Source organism: Tinamus guttatus, unplaced genomic scaffold (assembly GCF_059628265.1).
Source record: "Tinamus guttatus ecotype Peru unplaced genomic scaffold, ASM5962826v1 Tinamus_guttatus_pri_ptg000070l, whole genome shotgun sequence".
Classification (NCBI taxonomy): Eukaryota; Metazoa; Chordata; class Aves; order Tinamiformes; family Tinamidae; genus Tinamus; species Tinamus guttatus.
The window spans coordinates 1,698,275-1,721,952 of NW_028288604.1; the positions used below are offsets into that span (position 1 = coordinate 1,698,275).

The window sequence follows — 23,678 nt, forward strand, 5'->3', positions numbered from 1 at the left end:
CAATGGGATCTGGATTTCAACCTGAATACCTAATGTTGCTAATGTGGGATGCAGTAAACTTGATCATCAAGTTTTTTTATGGCCACAACAGATGTTCCTTCCTTTAGACCAATGAAAAGCTACTGAACCTCATCCACCCTCTAAAAGAAAAATACAGGCATTTGTTTACAGCTTTATTCCCGGAATACGAATTAAACTAGCAGCTGCAAAGTTTGTTCTTGCTTAATTACAAATATATACACAATTACTTGCTTTTCCCAAAGAACCATGATGATATCTAGACTGTACTTCCTCTCCATATTAATAGCATATTTAAAAGTCTAATGCTGCAATAAAATGTGTTCAGCACAATAGAAATATCAGCATAGTATTTGAACCCTTGTTTTTTTTCTTTTTCTTTTTTTCTTAATGCTGCCAGTCACAGCAGCAAGTTCTCCCCCCAACTCTGGCACTTGCTGGACCTTCACCTATGGCAGTTTAATTCGCTAAAACAGCAGGAAATTACCTGGCTCTGGGTGAGGTATTTTTCTGCCTTTTTAGTGGATTACATTGGCTCAGATAGAGGTCCAACAAATACCAAAATGCAGCATAATAATTGGGGAAGACGCTTTTGGAAGCAGCGAGCTATTATATATCTTGCGAAACCCTATCCAGCTGAAAGATATCCACTTTCTTTTCTGAGTTGTTTTTGTGGGCTTACTTAGCTCATCGAGGATCGAATGTTTGCCAGACCCCACAACAGAAGCAGCTCGTTCCTAGCATGGAGGAGCTGTGAAGGATGGCTGTCCCCTTGCAGCAACAGTCCCTCTCAGAAACAGTCTTTCTTGCCCTTTTGTGCAAAGAACAACACAAAGAAGAAAAAGCTTTTTTTTTTTTTAAGAAAAAGAATGTTTTTGTTTTTTTCTGGCCATGCTGTGGTTTCCCTACTTTGGAGGACAGTCAAGTCCTTGCAGCATCTCTTCTTAGATGAGTTGCTGTGCTGTGCACAGGCAGGCATGTCGTATTCTTTGGATTTGTCCTTTGTCTGTTTTCTGTCACCACCCACCGTTATTAGCTGACATGCTGTGAGCACAGTTTAGCAGCTTTATTTGCTTAGGGTGCCTTTATGGAGGGCATCTCAAATCAGTGTCAATTTATTGATGTTGTCTCCTTGAGAAAGGAGCCCTAGTATTAAAAATCTACCATTACTACTAGGCATATAATGGGAAAGACCTCAAATAAGGGGGAAAACATGAATAGGGCTCCATTCTCAGTAAGAGTTTGCTGTTCGTTATCTTTCTTTGTGGGAACTGGCTTCCAGTTCCCACCGAGCTTCTCTTCTACAAAGGCCAGAACAGAATTCCTGCCTCTACAAGCTGGAAGCTGGATCACTGATGCAAGTCAGGGCTGAAGTTGACTGTTATGTCTGAGGATACAAGGGCATCTCATCCCCATGGTCAATCCTAAAATACATGAAATTTCAAGTTGCTGGCAAGTCAGCTTGGAAGGCAGGGGCTGCACATTTCCCACTTGCGCTCGGTGTTCTGCCTCCCTCGAGCTCAGGATGCACCAGAAGCCAAAATCCTTTGCCAGATGCCGCTAGTTGGCTGCTACCCACCCCAGCTCCTCCCGGGTGGTTCTGCTGCTACGCGGGTGCAGGTGGCCTCACACATGCAAGGCAGCGTGGCCGGAACAGCGACATGGGGTGTTGCGGGCAGGGTAGCAGCTGAATGACTTCATCCCCCACCTTGAACACTAGATTTGAGAGGCATGCAGGAGAGCCACCAAAAGTCCTTGAATTTCCAAGGGATAGGCCATAACCCTCTTCGCTCCAACCTGATTATCTAGGAACTGCCGATGACAGGCAAATCACCAGCATAGCATGGCTTTCCATTGCGAAACATAGAAAACAATTTAGGGTAATATTACATAGCAATTTGTCTTCATCTTCGTGAGATGAATAAAAGAATGTCCTTTCTTTTGCCTACTCTATCGGGTGCTGAACACCTCACACTTTTGCATCAGGAAAGAGAGATTCCGTCTCTCCAAGGGTCATTGTAGAAGAGTAGCACTGCCACCGCGGACACCTGCTGAATGTGTCAGATTACCCAGCTTCAGCATTTGTTACAGCCTAACACATAATGCCACTGTAAAATACTGTAGCCAGAAGGATCAGTTACATGCAGAAGGAAAATTGCGACCTGGCACACACAGATACACAATACTAATGATAGAAAATTATATTGCACATGGAGAATATAAATGACCTGGGATTGTGAAGTGGAATGTATCAAAATAACATACACATTATTATGTTATCTGATGTTATCACGAATAGTATCAGTTTTCCGACATCCAGTTTGGAAGTGTCAGGTTGACATTAAATGTGTAATGCTTAATCAAAAAAAAAAAATGTAGGCCTCTTGCTGGTTCATGTCTCACAAGTACTCATAACAGACAAAGAGAATTTTAAGTACATTCTGAATTTTATTGCAAATGAGTAAGACTGTGGTCACACAAGTAAGTTAACCTTGTGACAGTCTGAGCTGTCTCAGTTAAAAAGTAAAAAAAGCACCAAGCAGGTGCCATTATCTGTAAAAATAATTTAGCTGCTCCCCAGTACATTTTCTTTGGATGAGGCAGAGCTAAGTCTGTCTCATCCCCAGAGGGCTGCATTCCTCAGCACACCCTGCCTTTCAAACACACCTGCAGCCCCTCCAGCGGGCAGCCTGCTTGTGCGGGGGCAGCAGCTGCCCCGCTGCAACTTGCTGCGTGTTCCAGCCTGCCCTCCTGCGCCCGCCAGCCCACGCTCCGCTGTGGCCTCCCATGCTGGGCTGGGCTGCGCTGCCAACACTGTGCCAGGCTGGACCCAGTCCTCCTGCTGTCACAGTCACACGCTGGCCATGCCCGGCACGGCCCTGTCCCTGCTCCCCTCTCACCCTTGCGGAGCTGTTTCAGCTCAGTGACCCAGGAGAAAACTAACAAGAAGTCGGGAGTTTTCAATTCACAAATCATAGGCTGTGTCATAAAGAGAGATCTCTGCACCGGACACAAAGGTTAAAACATGTTAACCTTTTACAGACAGGTTAAAATAGGTTAAAAAATACAAGAGAGGTAGGAACATGGAGGAAAAGTAGAAGAACACTCTTCAAAAGCTGGAAGGAAAACAGGGTTTAGAGAGACTGGGGTAAGCAACAAGGGGAGAGGAAACCTGTGATGTCTGGGCAACAAACTAGCAGAGAAGGAAAGCAGGAGTTGGGAAAAACTGAGAGTTTCAGCAAAGAAACTGAAATAGGTGGTGGCAAGACTGGTGCCTAGTGGAGGCTGTGGAGGCTCCATCGTTGGAGACATTGAAAAGCCATCCGGACAGGAAGGCAACCTGTTCTAGGTGACCCTGCCTGAGCAGGTGCTTACACTGGATGATTTCCTCAACCTCAACCACTCTGTGAGGTAAGAAATGCAGCTTAGAAGAGGACTGGAGGCTAGCGGTAGTACAGAGGAAAAAAATGAGACAGAAGAGTTAGGATCCATTAGATGAGGGGAGCAGGACTGGAAGCTTTGACTTGGAGCTTGACAGTACCTGACTGCACTATTTTGGGGGAGATGCTAAGGAATGAAGACTGGAACTGGCTGGATGTGGAGAGTGGAGCTGTAACAAGCTCATAGGGATGGGACAAAGACAGACTGGGAGAGCATTAGGAGATGGTCATGGCTGGGTAACAAGTGGGCTGGAGGACACACCTCTTCTGGGCTGAGAGGGAGCCCAAGAGTCCTGATCTGACTCGTTATCTTTTCCCCATTGCCAGGAAATATCTATGAAAGCTAATGCAGCGTTCCCCCTCTCCTACTGTTGCATTTGGAAAACGATGACCTGCTATGTTGCTACTATTCTGTAACATCAAATGCATGAGGACTATGCAGTAGATACTGAAGAGTTCAACCCCACTGAAGAATCACATGCATGTCACCTAAATGTCACATCACAGAATCTTTATTTTTCCAGTTTAGAGTTTTAAAAACTACTAAAAGCACTCACCTATAGGTGCAGAACTATTGATCAGGCATAAACATTTATACAGCGTGCACAGTTAATCTGTTCTAAAGATAGAGCAGGGCTGAGGAGGTCCAAGCACTTTTCTTGAAGAAATGTTTAGCTCTGTGCACAGCAGGGCCTTAGGGAATGGTGTGCTCAGAAAGGCAAAAGAGGCAAAAGGCTGTTTTCCCCCCTCATTAGAAGTAGGAGCCAGCTCTTTCCAAACACAGGCGTGATCTGCCCTTCTCAGAACAGCAACTTAGCAACGCAGAAGCAAATGAGCTCAAAAGGGCCCAAGTTGGGTCAATGTCCAGAATGACTGTTCCCAATGACTGTTCACTGGCACTGGATTTGGGAACACACAGTCCTTGCCCTTAACGTTTTCCAGTCCTAGAAACTGCTTGGCAACCAAACTTGCATTATGCTACGTCTTGGCTGAGGATGTTTACACTCCACTGATAAATACTAACTCAATGCATTGATAGGCTAGCAGAAAGTTAAGCTCTGTAGTATTTGGGAGCGAAGAGACAAAAATAACCACAGCTGTGGCATTTGCTGGAACCCGTTACAAGAGGAAAAACAGCCAGTGACAAATATTTGTGTAAGGCTCATGTGACTTCACTCGGGAATGAACTAAGGGTATGTAAGGTTTCTGTGTCACTGGGCAAAGGAATTCTCCATTCTTCTGTAGAGAAGCGAAACCTATAATTCAGCGCATCAAAGCGCTCCTGAGACAACACGGAGAAAGAGCGCAGTAGACAAGCCATGATTAGAACAAAAAGTAAATTTAGCAAATCAGTGAATGAAGGAATAACACTGTCTTTTGGATAGTGTTGACTTCCCCACTTTTCAGGTACAGAGAGGCAATGTCCTTGCTGTCTGATTTGCATCTAATACATCAGCTCATGATGGTTCAAGCCCATCACAACTACTGACAAAACACAGTGCTGTGCTCGTCGTCATCATGATTTCACTGGGAAAGCCAGCAATGCCACAACTCCTAAAGAGCAGTGCACACACACGGGCACGTATGTGAAAGGGGAAAAAGAAATCCAGACAGGCAAGATTTCTGGTTGAAGGAATAAATGAATAAATATGAGAAAACAAGATACTAGCTTTCAAGCAGAAAATAAGATATTGCAGAATTATGGCTAATCTGAAACTCAGATATAATCTCCTTGCAAAATGGTAGCTGAAAAGTGCCAAAATGAGCCTGTTTTGACGCAAAATTGTACAACCTGCCAAAAGGAAAGGCTGGTGCCTGCCCAAGGCGCATGAGCAGGGCACATACTGGATCAACAGCCCAATACGACGGCAAAAACCCTGAAGCCGGACCCACAAGTATCTGCGCACACTTAACGCAGGTTAAGCGAGGACTCGAGCAGCGCTCCCCCAATGCGACCCACGAAGCCCAAACAAGGCAACCCCCGCACTGCACGGAACACCGCGACCACCTCAGCGAAGCCGCCAGAAATAAACGGACACAACGGCCACGGCGCCGCGCCGGGCGCCACCTCCTCCCTCCCCGCCCTTCTCCGCGCGGGGCACACTGGGATGAGTAGTCCCGGCCGGGCGCCGCCAATGCGCCATGCAGCGGAGAGAACTACAGCTCCCAGCGTGCCCCGCGGCGCCGGGGAGGTGATAAAAGGGGGCGGCGGCGGCAGCGCGCGGCTCACGAGTCGCTGGGCAGGTGCGGGCGGGTCGCTCGTCGGGGACGCTCGCCCGTCGGGGACAGTCGCCGTTCGCCCGTGCCGTTGGCAGGTGCATCATGAGGCCGCAGGAGCCGCCGCAGGGCGGCCCGGACGCGCCGGCGCTGGAGAAGCTGAAGCAGCGGGCGTGCGAGAGCGTGGAGGCGAACGCGGCGCGGCTGGGCGCGCTCAGCCACGACATCTGGAGCCGGCCCGAGCTGGCCTACGAGGAGCACCAAGCGCACGACGCCATGACGCGCTTCTTCTCGGGCGGCGAGCTGCCCGGCGCCGCGTGGGCCGTGCAGCCCCGCTACAAGCTGGGCACGGCCTTCCGCGCCGAGTGGGGCACGGCCGCGCCGCACGGCCCGCGCCCGCTCCGCGTCGCCTTCCTGTGCGAGTACGACGCGCTGCCCGGCATCGGCCACGCGTGCGGCCACAACCTCATCGCCGAGGTGGGCGCCGCCGCCGCGCTGGCGCTCAAGGCCGCCCTGGAGAGCCTGCCGCAGCCGCCGCCTGTGGCCGTGCAGGTGAGGAACGGGCCGGCGGCGGCTCGCCCGCGGCCCCTGCCCCCGGCTCGGCCCCTGACTCTGTGCGTTTGTGCTGCAGATTACGGTGCTGGGCACCCCGGCGGAAGAAGACGGAGGGGGCAAAATAGACCTCATAGAAGCCGGAGCGTTTGATGACCTGGACGTCGTTTTTATGGCACACCCGTCGCAAGAAAACGCAGCCTACCTGCCCGACGTGGCAGAGCACGAGTGAGTGGGAGAGCGGGGATGGAGGGGGTTGCTTCATTGTCATCTTTTCAGGGGGAGAGCTGCTTTGGAAGAGGCTGGGGTTAGGGTCTGGGGCCTTGCAGGTACCCTTTAAACAAGGTATTTACAGTCAGCTCAGGTCACTCTTCTGGACACTCGGAGCAGTTATTCCTAAGCACAGTGTTCAGCTTGCAACAGCTTTTGTGCAGTGTGTTTGATTTTCAGGAGTTCCTTAGACTTGTATCTTTTTTGTTTTATTTGTAAAACGTTAGTGGAGAGGAGTAGATATCAGGGCAGGCATTTTGCAGAGCACCAAATCGCTTATTATAATATAGCATAGTGTGTATGCCAGGAAGTTCTTTAATGCAAGTGTTGATGCTCTTCACGCCTGAAATTTAGAGATCATTTATGGCTCACAATTAATCCTATGTGGATCCCCAGAATTCATTTCTTCTTCTGATAAATTTCTGAGTGTTGCCTTTATACTTCTGTGCCTTTATCTTCTCTCTAAAAAGCTTCACTTGAAAAACATGTTCTTTAGATTTTAGAGCCTAGAACTAGGAGCACTCTCACTGATCATAGTTCCCTGTTTTCTTGGGCACTAATTCATGTATTCCTTAGTATAAATGTTCTAAACATTTTTGAAAGGGGTTCTGTTTCTCTCCCACTTCTGAAACTAGTCAGCTGAACCAGGTTATTGTTAGGGTCATCAGTGTAAATTTAATACTTGCTGTTTAAAATCTGTCAGCACTCTCATCAGCTGCCCTTATTTCCCGGGAATTTCAGCATATGCATCTTAGGGTTGCTTGCTTTTCAGCAATTTGGTGCCTCAATGATTCTATAGATAGCTAGCTTATGTGAGGCTAGCTATTCTTCAGTCTTTTTCAAGCAGTCACTCTTACAGGAGAAACACAGTCTGTAAGTACATGGCTTTTTTTTTATTCAGTTATGAGTTTCATTCTATTTCTGTGATGCCAGCCTGCAAGGTCATGCGAGCTTTTCTTTGGTATTATGAACCTGTTCTACCTTCATAGTGTTCCAGCTGTAGGTCATCAGAAGTTTTCCTTAGTGGATGTCACCCAGTCACTAATGTTTGATCCCATGGACTTATCCTGCAGGGCTGCCATTAGTAGCCTCCCTCCAGTGCAGCTTTGCTTCCAAGTATTGCATTTGATTGCCTTTTACTACATTTTGTAATACTTAATTAAATGGGTGCCTGACAATTTCTAACTTGAATGCTCCATCTACTGCTTTCATTAGGTTGTACTACTTTTCAAACCTTTTATTAGCCATTTTGCCTTTGCCTTCTCATTCAGTGCTGTTCCTTGACTGTGTAGTTTTAGGGTAGAAATGAGCAAGGTCAGTAGCCTTGAATAGCCAGCCCTGTGTTATACTCCTCCTTTGTGTTCCTGAAGAATCCTATCTGTAATTGCTTTGTGAGGCTTAGCTCATCTTGTCTTTTGGTTGCTGTCTGTTAAAGACTATTTAATCCTCCAGATGTAGCTTTCTTTGAGAGCTTTGTCTTTCTGTCCATTCTTGCCGCTTAATATAGCCTTTTGAGACTGATACAGAAAGATTTGAAAACCTCCCTTCAGAGGAGATCTTGTGCTCATATTCTTAAAGGGTTTTTTAGGATTGCATTGTTCACCAAAGGCTATAGGCATATATATATATAAATAAGAAGCATATATCTTTTGGAAAAGCTGTATCACTATTTGCTTTACTGGGTGTTGAGTCCAAGCAGAAATTTTAGTTAAAATCTCTAGTAGAGACATTTGTGTAGATAATATAGCTGTCAATATTTATTGCCTCTTGAAAGCAATTTTACTGTAATTTGAAGTATTAAATACATTATTTTGTAAGGCTAAGGTAAATGGCCCCATAAGATAAAGCCAAGCAATTCACGTCAAATATAATGCTTGAGGAGTATTATGTGATTTTTACAAAGATTGAAAGTAACTGTTGGAGTAGGTTTCTTCATTTTTGCAAGCCCTTCTACCAGCCTTTTTGAGATGTTCAGGGGAAGGATGTTCTTGCCATGGCATAGTGATTTATATTTTATACTGGGCTATATCTTTACAGCTGTTCTAAAACTTGACATTTGATATTTAGACATGAGTTATATATTTAAATACAGGCATGTGCTTTTGCTGTCTTATATACAGTGCCTTTTAAATAAAAGTTCTGCATTCAGAGATAGTTTAACTTTGCAATAGTGCAATGCCAGCTACATTGTTTCTTTGTGTTCTGCCAGGCTGAACACAAGTGAACTGTGTGAACCAAAGAAACTTTTATAGACTTTTCAATTTTTTTTCACCGAATGAAAAAAAAATAAAACAATGCTTTTTATTTCCTAGTGTGACTGTGAAATACTATGGAAAAGCTTCTCATGCTGCTGCTTATCCTTGGGAAGGACTTAATGCATTAGATGCTGCTGTTCTGGCATACAACAATCTGTCTGTTTTAAGACAGCAAATGAAACCAACCTGGAGAGTTCATGGTGAGAGCTTCATTAAATCTCATGTCCATCGAGTAATTCTTTAGGCTGTTCAAATACTAACTTACAAAACCTCACAATTTAAAATACTACTTTATTAGACTAAATTAGTATAGTTTATTCAAATATGAAATAGCGATGTTTTATTTAAGTATTTTTCTCTAACTTTTAAAATCATATCAGTGTCCGGAATTAACTGGTGAAAATAGACTTAAGGGTCAGATTCAAGAGGACACTGGTGCTTAAGTAGAGGGTAGACAAATTGTAAGTTGTGCATCTGAAGCTGCAGTTTACAACGAAGAAAAAACATAAGACCACGTTTATTTTGGTACAAAGCCTTGAAACCCTTATTTATTAATTTTTGTGTTTTTGCAAAGGTGTAAGACTAAATGCTTCTAAAAACAAAGTGTTATTTTTGTAGGAGAGACATTTGTAAAGCTGTGTTGACTAGAGTGACTTCGATATTTCCTGAGGTATGAAAACCCTATGATGACAAGATTTAAAATCTAGTAGATTTTGAAGTAGAAGTTTTTACTCAAAGTTTCAGAAGTTGAAGTAGAATCTGCCCAATAGCTATAATCTCAGATTTTCCTTATCCCACCTTCCACATTTTTTTCCTAAATTGCAATTGAGAAATTCAGCTATTCCTACCGAACTTCTGAGTGAGCATTTTATTTGGAACACTTGCTGTAAGCTGTAATTAAACAGTTTTGAGTTTGTCTAGTATTTGATAATCCTATTGTTCCTCCACATTTGAATACAGTAATCACTATAGGAAGGGAGATGTTTTTTCTTGCGTTATATCTGTTCAAAAAGTTGTACGAAACAGATTGTGAAAAAATGTTCCACCTACAAGCAGGGTAAACGAGGTGCTATAAATACTGTGCAAACCACTTATTTTCAAGCAAGGTCTGCTGTCTACTTCATGTCGCAGTTGCTTTGAAACTTTAAAGGCAGGCATACTCTTCGAATCTATCCAGCCCTGTTTACAGATGCAGTAAAAACAAGCAAAAGTGGTTATCTCCTTAAACTGCTTGTTTTGAGCAAACCCGCTATGGAATGTACCATGTAAATTTGAATGGTTGCTGGTTCTTTTTATGTGATGCCTGTCACTCTCAGCTGTTCCTTCTGTTACATAGATTGGTACTGATCATTTCCTTGAGCACTTTCTTCACTGACTGTGATCAAGATCAAAGATTTTATCTGGGGAGAGTTTCATAGTCTGAATCAGTTGCCTGCCCTAAAATTGAAGATATCTTCTGATCCATAAATAAGATTGTGTGTGTGCGTGCACATGTATAGATTTATACAGATCTACATATGTGAGGATATAAAACATAACACACACCAGTATATTTACAAAGAATTGACTGAACTTTCCATACACTGCAGCACATGCACATTTCCGTAAGTGAAGAATTTTAGCATTGCAAGAAGAGTCTATAAAACTCATTCTGAGCTGGTAAAATAAGTTGGAAATATGTCCTTGTGGAGGAAATCTTAAGAGGCTGGAATCCAAAATAGCTTTTATAACAGTTTTTTTTTTCCTGTTTCTCGGTGACAGTGATTGTTAAACAGCTCTGATAAATTATATTCTAGGAGATTAATTAAGTACTATTTTGATTTGTCTTTAGGTTAATAACAGACATCTGATCAGATGAATGTGCGAAAATCACACTGGATAGCCTTTACACATCTCATTTACTAATCTGACATGCTGTAGAAAAATGTTGTCTACATAATATATTTTTGTCATTCTTTGTATTTCATGACCAGTGTATGTTTTGTTATTTTTGTTACTGATTGGTTCTGAAGAGATTCATGACAGGCCTGAGGGTCAAGCAATTGTATGCAACATTAATAACATGACCTTTCCCTTCCTACAGGCATAATAAAAAATGGTGGTGTGAAACCTAACATCATTCCTTCTTACACTGAAATGGAGTTTTACTTGCGTGCCCCTTCAGTGAAAGATCTTTCTCTTCTGACAGAGAAAGTTGAAAACTGCTTCAAAGCTGCAGCAGTGGCCACAGGATGCAAAGTAAGAATGTCTTTCTGGTATGCTGGAGGTGAGGTCAGCCAGAATACAGAACTGAGATTTACAGCATTCGTCTGCGTGGTGCTTAGCTGAAGTTAATCTAAATGTATATGACACTATTTGCTCTTCTGTTGCTTTGTGTCCTGAAAACAAGCTTGGGTTTATAAATAGAATGCCACAGAATCACCTAATCTATATTGCATTGGAGGAGACCAGTTCATGTGCCTGGATGTGGACCCTAGGAGGATTTGGTCCATAGTCTCCTCAGTAGTTGAGGATAGATTTAGCAATCGACCATTAATGGCTGATTTCACTTAGCATTCTTCCCACTTATTTTTAATTTTAGTAAACAGTGATTCCTGTACCTGATCCAAGCTATGTGATTACCTTACAATGTATTGCTAAGATCAGTGGTTCTGCTTGCTCTGTAGTTACAGACTAGTGCCTTGGCTATCTCTGAAAACATCCTTTTGTCAAAAGTCTGTCACCAGAAAAAAAATGTCTGTGCTAGATATGAATGTGAACTAGGGAATTTTAAGGCCTACTTACAGAATCAAGCTGGTTACCTACTGTGGTCTCCACTCCCTCTATAAAAAGCTTTGAAAAATCTAAATAGAAGCTAAGGTCTCTTGAAACTTGACACCAATACTTCTTTGCATTTATTTTCAATCATTTTTCCTGTGTGAAGCCATTCTGTAAACATTGATGGAGCTGTAATTATTGGGATTGTTCTTAACCTAAAAATAGTAAAATAGAATTTGATACAATGTTGCCCACTATTTTTAGTTAATGATAGTATGCTCAAAATTCATGCTTAATTTGACAATCTTATGGAAGCTTGATGAAAATCTTCAGCTGGATGTGGATCAAGGATAGTATTTGGCTAAATGAAGAGAGTTTATTAAAATGTTTGGAAGGAGATGTAGCACTTTGGAACACTTTGGTCTGCTTTGATAGGAGTTAAAAATGTGGTCAGGTACTTAAAAGCACAGTTTAGGTTAAACTGGTTTAAGTTGAGGAGTAATGTCTAACTTTTTTTTTTTTTTTAAACTTTCTTAGGTGGAAATAAAGGGTAGTGAGCATGATTACTACAATGTGCTTCCAAATAAGAGTCTGGAGAAAGTTTACAAGGAAAATGGAAAGAAGCTTGGAATAGAATTTATTTCAGATGACTTGATTTTGAATGGTTTGTCAGGTAACTCACATCTGGCACTTTGTTGTTATGACAATTTTGGATTGATCAAATCCCAAGTGTATAAAATAATGGGCTAGATGTAGGCTAAGTATATGTTGGTCAGAAGAATAAAATCAAATTAGAAAATTGAAACCTCAAAAGGATCTTACCTCTAGCCTGTGTATTTGTATTTTCTTTGGAAGCTGAGAAGTTTCCATGACAAATAGGAACAGTAATAATCACTGAATATTTCATGTAAGAAGTGTTTTGGTTGTGAGGAGTTGTAAGGAAAAGCTGTCTTACTGAGAACATTAGTATGTGGAATGAACTGAGGCTCATAATTGCTTTGAAATACAGAATCACTATATTATTCATAGGAATGGAGACAAAATTTAGTTTTTAGGAACATTATTTAATAATTTCGTACAAGCCTACTGCTAAACAAATCAACTAGCAATTAACTGATAATTTGAAGGAAGTTTGTGTAAGCTGCTTTAAACATCTTAGTAACCCTGATTAAAAACAACACCACCCTGCTTTCTGTTATCAGGTAATTCTGTGCCTCTATCTTTAGTTCACGAATTCAATAGATTCATTTTCCAAAGTATTCCATTCAACTAGGTGCTTGTTTCTGGGTCCAGACTGATCCAAAATGTCTCAAGCTATTAAACTTTCTTGATCTCCTAGGGCTATGGTAGCAATGTGAATTTTTGCATGTTTTGATGTTACTAGTTACCACTAGCAATTTTTTAGAATCTTCCTACAGGAAGTCTCTTAAAGTGTTTTTGTTGTTGTTGTTGTTTTTAACTGTTATTTTAACTATGAGAATGCTACTTCAGCATTCTTACTCAAAAACATGAATGCCTGAAGATGCTCATGGCCTTCACTACTGATCATATCAAACCATTTTTACTACTCTCCTGTTAAAGGTGCTTCTTTTTGCTTAAAGATTTTTTCAAAAACATTTTTCAAAAATATTTTTAAAAATTTTGATTGTAAATGGTTGGATTGCAACACTAACCTTCTCATTTCAGAAAATATAGTTTATCTTTAAACAGTTGGTGTCTAAGGCATTTGACAGGGGTGCAATTTTTCAAACTTCCAGTTGTGTTTGGGGTGGGGGAGACAGCACATATAACTGTATTCTGGTTGCTTATTTCTTTTGATTACTCTTCTAAATTAAGGCAGCACTAGCATATTTTTTCTAATTTGCAGGTTGTCTTAGGTTTAGAAGCAGATAATTATAACTAAAGATAGATTTCTTTATTGGTCTTTCAATGTGCTATAAACAAGATTCACTGCTTTGTTCATTTGGCCTTAAAAAGGAGCTAAAGTAACTGGTTTTCCTGTCTCTAGAATGCTAATTGTAGTGAAATTTCTGGAGCTGTACTAGTTGCTTTCCTCACAAACCAGTTAAGTGTTTTGAAGACCATGAATACTGGTGATCTGGCAGTTTCAGAGGCCTTTTGGGTGAACTTGGTACAAACCTAATTGTAATACAGTAGTGCTTTCAGATGCAAGTTACAGAAAGCAGCAAGTGCTAAGTGTTAACTTGTTTAAATTGAAATTCCCCATATGTCTGCTCTTAATTGCTTGTCAAATTGAGCTTTTTCTCATACTGCAATTAGACTGTATTGAATTTTCTTCCCCCAACACAGCTCATCTGAATTTCGTATGCTACCCTTTCTGGGGGGCTTGAGTGTTTTATCTCATCTTTTTCAAGACCTCTATTTCTGTTCAGTTTTCATATGGTTTTCAATGTTTTCTTTTAGGATGTCCCTTTCTTCTGTTGAAAGGGAAGGAAGATAGCTCAGTTGCTTCTCCATGTCTGTGCAGCAGAAAAGTCGTTAACAGATGAGCATACTCGCTGCCACCTCTACATGGGTATTAGTATCGGTCTGCTTACAGGTATCACTCTAGGCAGCTAAGTGTTTTTGAAGAATTCCTTTAGTTCATCAAATTACATTGCCATGTGGAAGGCTCCACTTGCTGGCAAACAGCCTGAGTGCTGTAAAAGAGTGTGAATTTGAGTTGGCTTTGACCAGGTGCCATGACCTATTTCTCTGTGTTATTAGGGTAGTTCTACCCTACAGGAGTAACTCTATAGGAGTACAGTATCCTGCCCATGCAAATGATTAGTAGTGCACATTCTAGGCCCCCACACTCGTGATAACTTATTTTGATATTGTTAACATTCATTAGCTTCTTGTGCACAAGATTGTTATACATGATGTTAAGAGGGAGTCATTATGTTCTGAAAATACCGAAGCTTAGGACTCTCTAAAAAGGCTTCCTGAAATCTTTGCTTTTTTTCCTCCTTTTATGTTTGTGGCAATTATGTGATTCCTGAGTTGACCAGGTTGCAGTATCGGCTACAGGGCATTCCTCTGAGAGGCTGCAGCTCCTCATACCCTTCTGTTGAAGGCAGTGCACAGTGTGGGTGTTGTGCTGATAACTGCCACTCTGATCCATCCACCTCCAGCACGTGTATAGCTCCAGCTGTTTGTAGGGGGACTGTGGAGCAGCTGATGTTTTAAATGTGTTGGAGGTTATGGCGAAGAGCTTAACAGTTTTCTCATAAGTGAAAATGTGAGCATCACACTTTTATCAAAAGCTGTTTGTATTTTCAATTGGTAAGCGCTAAATTTTACTGGAAAATGACCAGTTAGATACTTCACATTTAGCAAAAATAATTTGTAAGTTGGTAGAGGTGTGGATATGAACCCTGATTCAAGTGGAACTACGTGGTTGTGAGATGCACTGGAAATTTCTAATGCTTCATTTGCTGAGTGAAATCAGGGAAAAAAATACTGAAGTCTTTCCAGCAGCTATATGTTTTGGAGGTTATTAAAGCAAGTCTGGAACTCTTGGTGTAGTTTGGAGTAAGGAGAACTCCTAGGCTTCCATTTTGTTTTTCTAGACGGATCAATGAATATATCAACAGCATAGACTATTGAAAACTAAAATAACAAACTGCCGTGCTGACAGTTGCCCCATTCCTTCTAGGTTCTTTATTAAAGTCTGTATGATATTTGAATGTAAAGGTCATCGTTTGAACAATTTTTTTGGCTTCTATTTGTATATATGCAGAACAAATAGCAAGCTAGAGTCTTGACATCTCTGATCACAATGTGCAGGTTTTGTGGATTTGCATTTAATCATCTCTCCATGTAAAAAGTAATACCCTCTCTCCAATAAAGTTACTGTGATAAGTCTACTTAGGGGCTAGAAATAATTTTTAAATCTTTGGAAAGAGCCCTTTCATCTGCTAGTTCTAAAGGAAAATCTCTTGCATCTCTTGATGAACTTAAAAAAAAAATAAATAAATAAATAAAAAGGACGTCTTTTAACTGATCATTCCTTTCCCCTCCACCATTGAACAGGGTGATTTTGTGCATCCTCTCATGCCAGAATTTTGTAATAACCATGTGTTGATTTCTCAAGTTTCTAATATAATTGTTATAAATAGAGGAGAACTTGACACTGTGTTTAGTTACTGCGTGGACTGCTTGATTGAGTAGAAAAAGGAACGCTGGAAGTAGTTGCAGCTTCTTGGATGACTTGGATGGGGGAATCTACTGCTTCTACATGGTATCTTTAAGTGAATAATGAGCCTTCAAGATGCATACTGTCACTAGCTAACGTATTGGCAATGCTAATTATGTATTAAAACAAAAATGTCATTTAGATTTGCGGTATCGCTATCAAGAGTTCTCTGCAAACCATTCCTAACATATCTTGAGTTCATTTCTGATACTGCTTTTCACAAGTGCTTGAACTGTTAAGGGTTTCTGTAACGGAATAATCAGAAAGTATAGATAATAGTTGTCCTCAATAGTTGTCGATCTATTTTTGCTTGAAGATGGTATTTTAGAATATTCATACCTCAGAGTCCCCCTCCCAACCCTCCGGAACGCTTGCACACTGTTGAAAAGTAGTAACTTGGGCCTGCAAAGCATCATGTTGGAGATTGTCTCTTGGTAGCTGTTGCTGGGTTTGAAATAAATGTGCAGCCTGAATCTCTAAGGTCTGGAGCTTCCATCTTTTTGAATTAGCAATTTACTGTCAGGAAACACTTCATGAAAAATTTAACAGTAAATGGGTATTGATTAAAAGTGCAGTAGAGAACAAAATTCGGGGATATCTAATCAGGGAAAACTCACCTCAGTGGCAGGAGTATTTGTATGGATAGAGACTACTTAGAAATGCTGAAAGCATTTGAGACAAAGGATAATCTGTTTTAGATAGACTGGAGATAAAGTGTGTATCATACATTTTCTTACAGCGTTTAGAACTTTTTAACATGTATTAATTGAGAAACTTGCCCCATTCTTGCCCTAGGTTCTACTGACTTTGGGAATGTAACATATGTAGTTCCTGGACTTCATCCTTATTTTTATATTGGCTCGGACGCATTGAATCATACTGAGCAGTACACGGAAGCAGCAGGTGAGCTACAGTGGAAAGGGCTAGGAGTTCAAGTGGAGAAATCTTCAATGTTGTAGTGGCTCAACTACAGCAGATCTAGATATTATAAATATTTCGAATTGCAGGAGATTAAAGCTTTCTCATGCTTCTGTGGTATTCAAGATTACTGAAGAGTAAAGCTGTAGTAAAAGCATGAGTACTAGACTTGAACATGGCTATATTTCCTGTGCAGCAGTGGAGTCAACTTCTTCAAGCATGAAAGGATCTGAGCTGCATTCTGACCCCAAAAGAAGTAACTTAGTTAATTGCAGGGTTGCAGAAAAAAACAAGCTGCCAGTGTCTAGAATATCTGGGCTTGTATTTGCATATGAGAAAACTTACTGCTCGTGGTGATGGAACATTCTCTAAAAGCCTGAGGAGTTTTCAATATGCTATCTAGTAAGAAGAAATGACAAAGCTTAGCTCTACTAGCATATTCACAGAAGGATTTCTAGATGTGAGCCTATTAAAACTGAGATAAAAGTAAAAAAAATCTCCTCTAAAAGCACAGTGCTCTGGAAACTTAACATAAACATAGCTTAGAACTCTTCACTTCCAAAAAATAGAAATGTGAACACTTTCCTTTTCCTGCTGTCTTGTTTAAAGTAGTAGGAGGAAGTTAAATACTTGCATGGGAAATTTTGGGGGGCTTTGGAAAATAGGCCTACTTCATTCAGGCAAACAAAATTGTTTTAAATGTTCTTGCAATTTATACTCCCATGATCTTATTTCATAAGCAAAATATACTTTTTGCAAAAACTTAGTGGTTCTATAGCAAGCAGTGTAATATTTAACCTGAAATTTCTCTTTATTTTTCTACAGGGTCACAGAAGGCACAGTTCTATGCATTGCGAACTGCAAAAGCACTGGCAATGACAGCACTGGATGTAATTTTCAAGCCAGATCTGCTAGAAGAAGTTAGACAAGACTTTAGACAGATGAAACTAAGAGAGGAGGAGCAACTAAACTCAGCAGAACCAGGCAAAGAATCTGGTCTTGGCATAGGAGCTGCGTGTGCATCACGTTAAACTCGGTCTGTTCCCCACCTTAGTGGGGATGACTTGATGGAAAGAGTTCCAAAAGAGTCTGGATAAACATAGTTGAAGATTTTTTTTGTACTTTAAGGGTAGAAAAACCAATAGTATAATTCAAAAAATGCCTAATTTCATGTAGCTGTGATGTTTGCTGTATTAAATATGATAATTTTGGAGATCATTTTTCAGTTACAAGGTTGAATAGTTGATAGTTTGGCTCTCTTGTGACAGTGATTGTTCTCTGCACTGCTATAGAAATATCCTTTATATGGACAATACAGATTTTATGTGGACATGTTTCTACTAAATAAGCATTATTCCTTCATTGACCATAGGCCAAACCTGACCTACCAAGCATTTCCACCAGGCTGGTTGCCTTCCCTGGAAGCAGGCAGAGGGGAGCACCAGCAGCCAGGCTCCTTGTGGCAGGTGTGGGTGCGCTGGAAACCCGAGCTGCTCCATCCAAGAGGAGGATGTGCTGGGAGGCAGGCCTGGCTTCGACAGCAGCTGTGGATTAGGGGGGACTGTTTGTATGGAAGCAGATTCTGTTGGGGTTGGACTGTCCTGAAATGCACTGACCTTCACTCCCAGTGAATTATTCGATGGATGCTTGAATCCACAGTCAGGTGGTGGTTGGGCTCTGAGCTGTGGATAAGTTGGGTGCTGAGTCCAACTGAGATGTTAGATTAGATCATTTTTACTGATCGTTGTTAAACTTTGTCTAAAGCACTTGGTGATTAATTTAAGCCCTACCTTGCTAGATCTTGGCTGTAGTTTGTTATTCAGAAATTTTTACTGTTTCCTCCTGTATGAACTGTTCAACTTCTTCTTAGAAGGCTTTAGAACTTCATTCTTAGAGGGCATTACAGTCTTCTCCGTTCTCTTCAGCCCAACTGTTGGCTGCATAATTAAGTTAAATGATCTGATCATTCAATTAAACATCTCTGCAATAAAAGCACATCTTAATTTTGCTGTAATCATTGTGGGAATTGAAATGAAAGTGTTTGAAGTGCTGCTAAAGATGAGCTGATATCAATAAAGCAATGTAGCTTTTACTCAATTTTCTTGTCCTTTGATTAATTTTGAGAGGTTTTGTTCAAGAATTAAAAAAGAACAGGTACTTCTGCTGAAGACTTGCCCTCTTTCTCTAGCCAGCAAGTAAGTTGCAATATGATAAACTTCCAAAATGAGTGGTTATGTTCTGTTAAAGCATTGGTTTTAATGGATTGTAAAAATAATGGCGAATTTTAGGATTAATTTATATCCCTTTCTGTGCTAGCCTGCAGCGTACTCCTTGGTGTTGGAGGCACTTCACTGCATTGCTCACCAGAGATCCCTGCATTTCATGTTACAACGGGGCCTCCGCAGTAGTGGGTGTAACTTCCTAAAGTATTAATGTTAAAGGTAACCTCAGGCTCTTACACTGTGGCTTTTCCATGGTGTAAACTGAGTGTGTTGAAGGTAGGTGGAAAAAAGAATGGAAAAATGCCTACACCCTATACATGGGAAATGGAAAAAAGAAAAGTCTTACTCAAATACTGCACACTTTTAATTTCCCTACAACAGCAACGTTATCACTTTATTAATTTGATGTAACTGACAAGTTAATTTCAGGCTAATATTAAACATATTTATTTGTATATCCACACCCAATATCTACATTCCACTTTGAGTACTGGCTGGTGCTCTCTGCTAGGCAGGCTGGTGTTTTGCAGGAGTGTGATGCTTTTCAAGCAAAACATTTATCTTAAGGCTGTTGTAACTCTTAAAACACATTAGAATTCATAGAATTGTAGCTACGGCTAAAGCTACGGCTTTAGGTCTAGGAGGCAAGGTGGAAGGTGAAATTCCCTTTAAAATCATTTTGCTGAGGGATTCATGCCTCAGAAATAAGAGATAAAAATAAGGAAGGAATTCTATGAGCAGTTTCAGAGCTTACTTTGCATGGCACAGGTTCCTTCTCTACACTGAAACACTGACAGCATTTCTTTAAGCTGTAGTTTCTGCAGAGCTCTACACAGTAGTCCTGAGACATGAATGTTTGCCCTAGATTCACAAGTTAACTTTTAATGTCAAAAAACACTCCTTTTTACCAAACTCTGGCAGTATCTATAAATAAAAGATCTCTTGAGAGACATAAATTCTTATTAGGAAGTGGCTATAGTGGTGAATTTATTAGCTCTATAACAGTTATAGATTGAGAAATGAACTATGAAAGGATTTTTATGAATTGTTTTTATCCAGAAGTTGTAAGTTTTCTACACCAAATAAATGGTAGTGGGCAGGAAAACTTGCATCTTTTGTATTTGAATGATAAAGCAGTCACTGCTGAAATGCTTTGCATAACTTGATAAATTTAGAGTTTGAGTTAAAGCCTGTGGTTTGTGAGAAGCCGACATCCTCTCAGGAGGAAATGGGAGCAATTGGGCTTTCTGCATCGCGTTATCCAGGAACGCCAATGTTGCGGTTTTCCCATGAAATACTAAGTTGAAAGCCTTGCATCACCCAGCTTTCCAGGTGGATGGTTTATTAGAAATGGACTACCTCTGTAGCTGGACTGCTGTCCCAGAAAATACCTACTCCTTCTAGCATCTTTCCAGAGGGCTGGAATAACACATGTTCCAGCAAGGTTGTTATTCAGCTCCTTGAGGTTTTCCGCTTCACGTGGACACAGTTAGGAGGACATGAGGAGGGCCACGTGCTCTGAGGCATACTTGGTGTGGTAAGTACTTGATATGATAAATAAAATATACTTGGTATGTTAAATTAAGCGTTATGGTGTTTCATTCCTCACTGCTTGTTCCCAGCCCTCCATCAAACGCCAGGTTGCCATAGGAGCATGTGCAGGAGAAGGAAGTCCCAGGGATGTCTGTGTTCCTCAGGGCTTGCAAGGAAATTGGAGCTGTCTTGTATGGGGAGAATCACTTGCTCAGGCATGAAACATGTAGAGAAAGGAATATCTAGTGATCTGATGATGGAGAATAAACTTTCAATAGGGGAAAATAATAATAATAATAATAAAAGATCATCAGTTTTTATTTCTGGCTTCTTATTCTTCTGACTGAATTTTGCTCTTTAAAAATTCTGTCCCAAATAGGAGTTTCAATAAACCTCCTGGAATTTGGTCTTAATGATATCAAGAGTTATGTCATGATATCATCCCTAAACCAAAAAAATGAGGATTGGGACATACAAACAGCGCAGGAGGGACTTAGCTTAGTGTAATCGTCCTTGTAATTGATTTAATATTTGCCTGAGGCTCCTTACCTGGGCCCTGCAGGGCTCCCATCCCATGGGGTGTGCGACGCGAGGGCCTCTCCGTGAGTGAAGGCGGCAGCTCAAGGATCACTTCAGCGCCAAGGGGCAATAAGGGGAAGGAGGAGCAGCAAAGAAGACGCGCAGAGAAGCCAAATCTCGTGGTACTCCTAGTCCTGGGCCTGACCGGTTCCTGCGTAAAAAGGTCTGGGGCTCACTGAGACCCTCCTGGAGACCCTTTCTCAAAGGCAGAGGGCACGTGCAGGCTTATTGGGGTTTGAGTGTTTCTAGAAAGGAGCCAAAACAAACAAATTGCTCAGATTTATTGCAGGAATGAAGTTGGAATGTTAATGCCCGATACAAAACCACACGCTGGGAGACTGTGATCCCCCACACTGTGTGTGTAAGCACAGTTCACGGTAACAGTCCTTGAGGGCAAACACGGGCTGCGTGTGACATATTCTCTTGTCATAGAATGCATATATATGTACACCCATACATAAGATTGAAAAGGCACTAGAGTTTCCAAAGTAAAACACAAAAATTTACACTGTAAATCCAAACATGGAGCCTGGGGAGTCCATTTAGGAAGACATATCAGAAGAGAAGCTTTCAAAATGGAACCTGGAAGTCCAGCTGCCATTTTTACCTTTAAAATCTCCCTTAAAACACTGGTCAGAGGTCAAAGACTGTCTGTAGTATTAACTATAAGGAAATGTAAAGTACTGGTGCAGCAAACCACAGAGCATTAGGCTTCATATGAAGTAACATTAATCACATATTTAATATCTGGGCAGCCTATTGCAAAGTCTGGCACTCCTGTTCATGCTTTCTTATGGTTGTGAAAAGGGAAACACAGGCTGAACAGGCTCCTGTGCAAGCCAGCTCCCCAAAATCCTGGAGCTATGTGTGCAGTAAATCACCACTCGGGCTGAGGGAGGGTGACCAAGCCTCTGGGATGGCCTTTCAATCACTTCTGCCACTCATCTTCAGCAGATTAAAATGTTCATGATTTAAGAAAGTACTTTTTTCTTTTTATCTCTTGGAAAAACTCACTGGAGAACGATATGATGTGAAGTAAGCTCGGTGAGACAAAGCTGGGTTTGTGTCTATATGTGCAAAATAGAAACTAGCTGTAAAATTGTCTTATGGCTGGATGGATCTTCAGTGATCGTGACTTTTGTGATTTCCTTGCCTTACTTTTGGATTGTAGGCTGCAAGGGCAGCACGCAGTGCAGCTACGCTTTTGCAGGCCATGATTTTGGCAGTTTTAAGAAAAGTTGAGTGTTTTTGTATTAGATTTATTTACATATGAATTTAAAAGCAAAAATCAGCAACGTTTGAGCAATCTGAATGCCTGTGCATTGTGTCTAGTGCAGTGTACAGAGCTGCAGACCAGCTGCTCCAGAGCAGATGCCTTCTGAGAGGAGCCATTTGCCTTCTGGAGACACCACTTCAACAGCACCCGCTCTGCAGGGAACAACCGTGTTCGTGTGCATGGGAAGAGCTTTGTAAGTGTGTGCAAACGTGTGCAGGTGTTTAAAATCCTGCCATCCACCACCGTAGTTTGGCCAGATGGAGATAGACAGAGAGCGTATGATGGCAGACTCCCTGATCAACCCAACTTTGACTCTCTTCAGCAGATTCTTATTCTCCTGAAATGCACATTTGCTGCTTCTATGCTGCAGATTTTGCCTTTTCTGTACAGAAGAGTCATGCTGGCTGGTTGCTCTGCAGAAGATGTGATGGAGAGCTGGGAGGTGGGTAAACGCTCAGCTCCCACTGTGCCTCCCTGCTCCCACCCTGGGGCAGTGGGGTGCTGGGGCAGGGGTGCAGCATTGAAGTGGAGCTGGTTAGAGGTCCCTGGGCCTGCAAATGGTTTGGCTTTGCTTCATTCCAAGCTTTCGGCACAGTGTCTTTAACAACTCAGATATGAAGTCCTTACAACTGTTTTGTCACCAGTTGAGCATCATTCTATTCTGTTTCCACTAAAAATGGACCAGGCTCTTCCTGGAAGGGAGTGCAGTTATCACTGACTTTGGCAGGAGCAGGAATTTGCAACCAGCTGCAGCTCCCTGTTCCTGACCAGTGACACCCGGACAGTCTCAGGGAGAAGCAGCCTGTTCTGCAGTAGGGGGGTGTGTGAGGGGTGGGAGGGTTGTGTAGCTGTTTGTCTTCAGTGGAACATCCTGCAGGAAATCCTCTTCCCTCCCCCAAAAAAGCTCAAGAGCAAAACTCCCACTGACCCACATAAGCAAATCCAAGGAGAACTCCTGTAATTTGGTTATCACTGAGGAAAACCTGACTCTTGTGCAGCCTGAGTGGGTTCCGCAGTGAGCGTAGGCTGTACGGGATTTGACATGGATGGTCACAACAGCTGGAAGGGTTGCTTGGCTTTGGGGTGTGCTCAAGACAGAGCTCAGTCCTCAAGCACATTGCTCCCGTGCTGCACGGCGGCACCGGCTCCAGCCAGCACAACGGGGCCAGCGCAGCCCCCGCTGCGGGACAGGCTGCGCTCCCGGTGCCCCTTTCATCCTGCGAGGAGACGTGCGCTCGTGTAGCCTGGGGCCCAAGGTGCTAGGTGTGCTGAGGCCAGAAATGCTCACGTGCACTCAAGTGCCTAGGGAGTGAGGATGTCGGGGTCACAAAATGCAGGGCGCGCAGCGGCTAAGCAACTGGCAATTACTGTCACTCGTTAAAATGGATTGCAGTGGCTGGTGAGGCACCCGAAGGAACATAGCACAGCTTTAAGTAGAAAATG

At 42.0% G+C, this 23,678-nt stretch overlaps 1 protein-coding gene across 2 annotated transcripts; it reads left to right on the plus strand.

The window, feature by feature from the left end:
- The first annotated feature begins 5,770 nt into the window (after positions 1-5,770).
- PM20D2 (peptidase M20 domain containing 2) lies at positions 5,771-17,682 on the plus strand. 2 transcript variants are annotated; one of them, XR_015913096.1, is made up of 8 exons: positions 5,771-6,227; positions 6,307-6,455; positions 8,810-8,952; positions 10,836-10,990; positions 12,047-12,182; positions 13,934-14,069; positions 16,503-16,610; positions 17,451-17,578. XR_015913096.1 is itself a non-coding variant. In XM_088519773.1 (7 exons), exons 1-7 carry the CDS (start codon positions 5,781-5,783, stop codon positions 17,654-17,656), a joined length of 1,344 nt encoding a protein of 447 aa, XP_088375899.1. In that variant the 5' UTR covers positions 5,771-5,780; the 3' UTR covers positions 17,657-17,682. The 2 variants fall into 2 exon arrangements, 1 of the variants encoding a protein (XP_088375899.1); XM_088519773.1 differs by lacking the exon at positions 13,934-14,069 and having other exon boundaries at positions 17,451-17,682.
- The last annotated feature ends 5,996 nt before the right edge of the window (positions 17,683-23,678 follow it).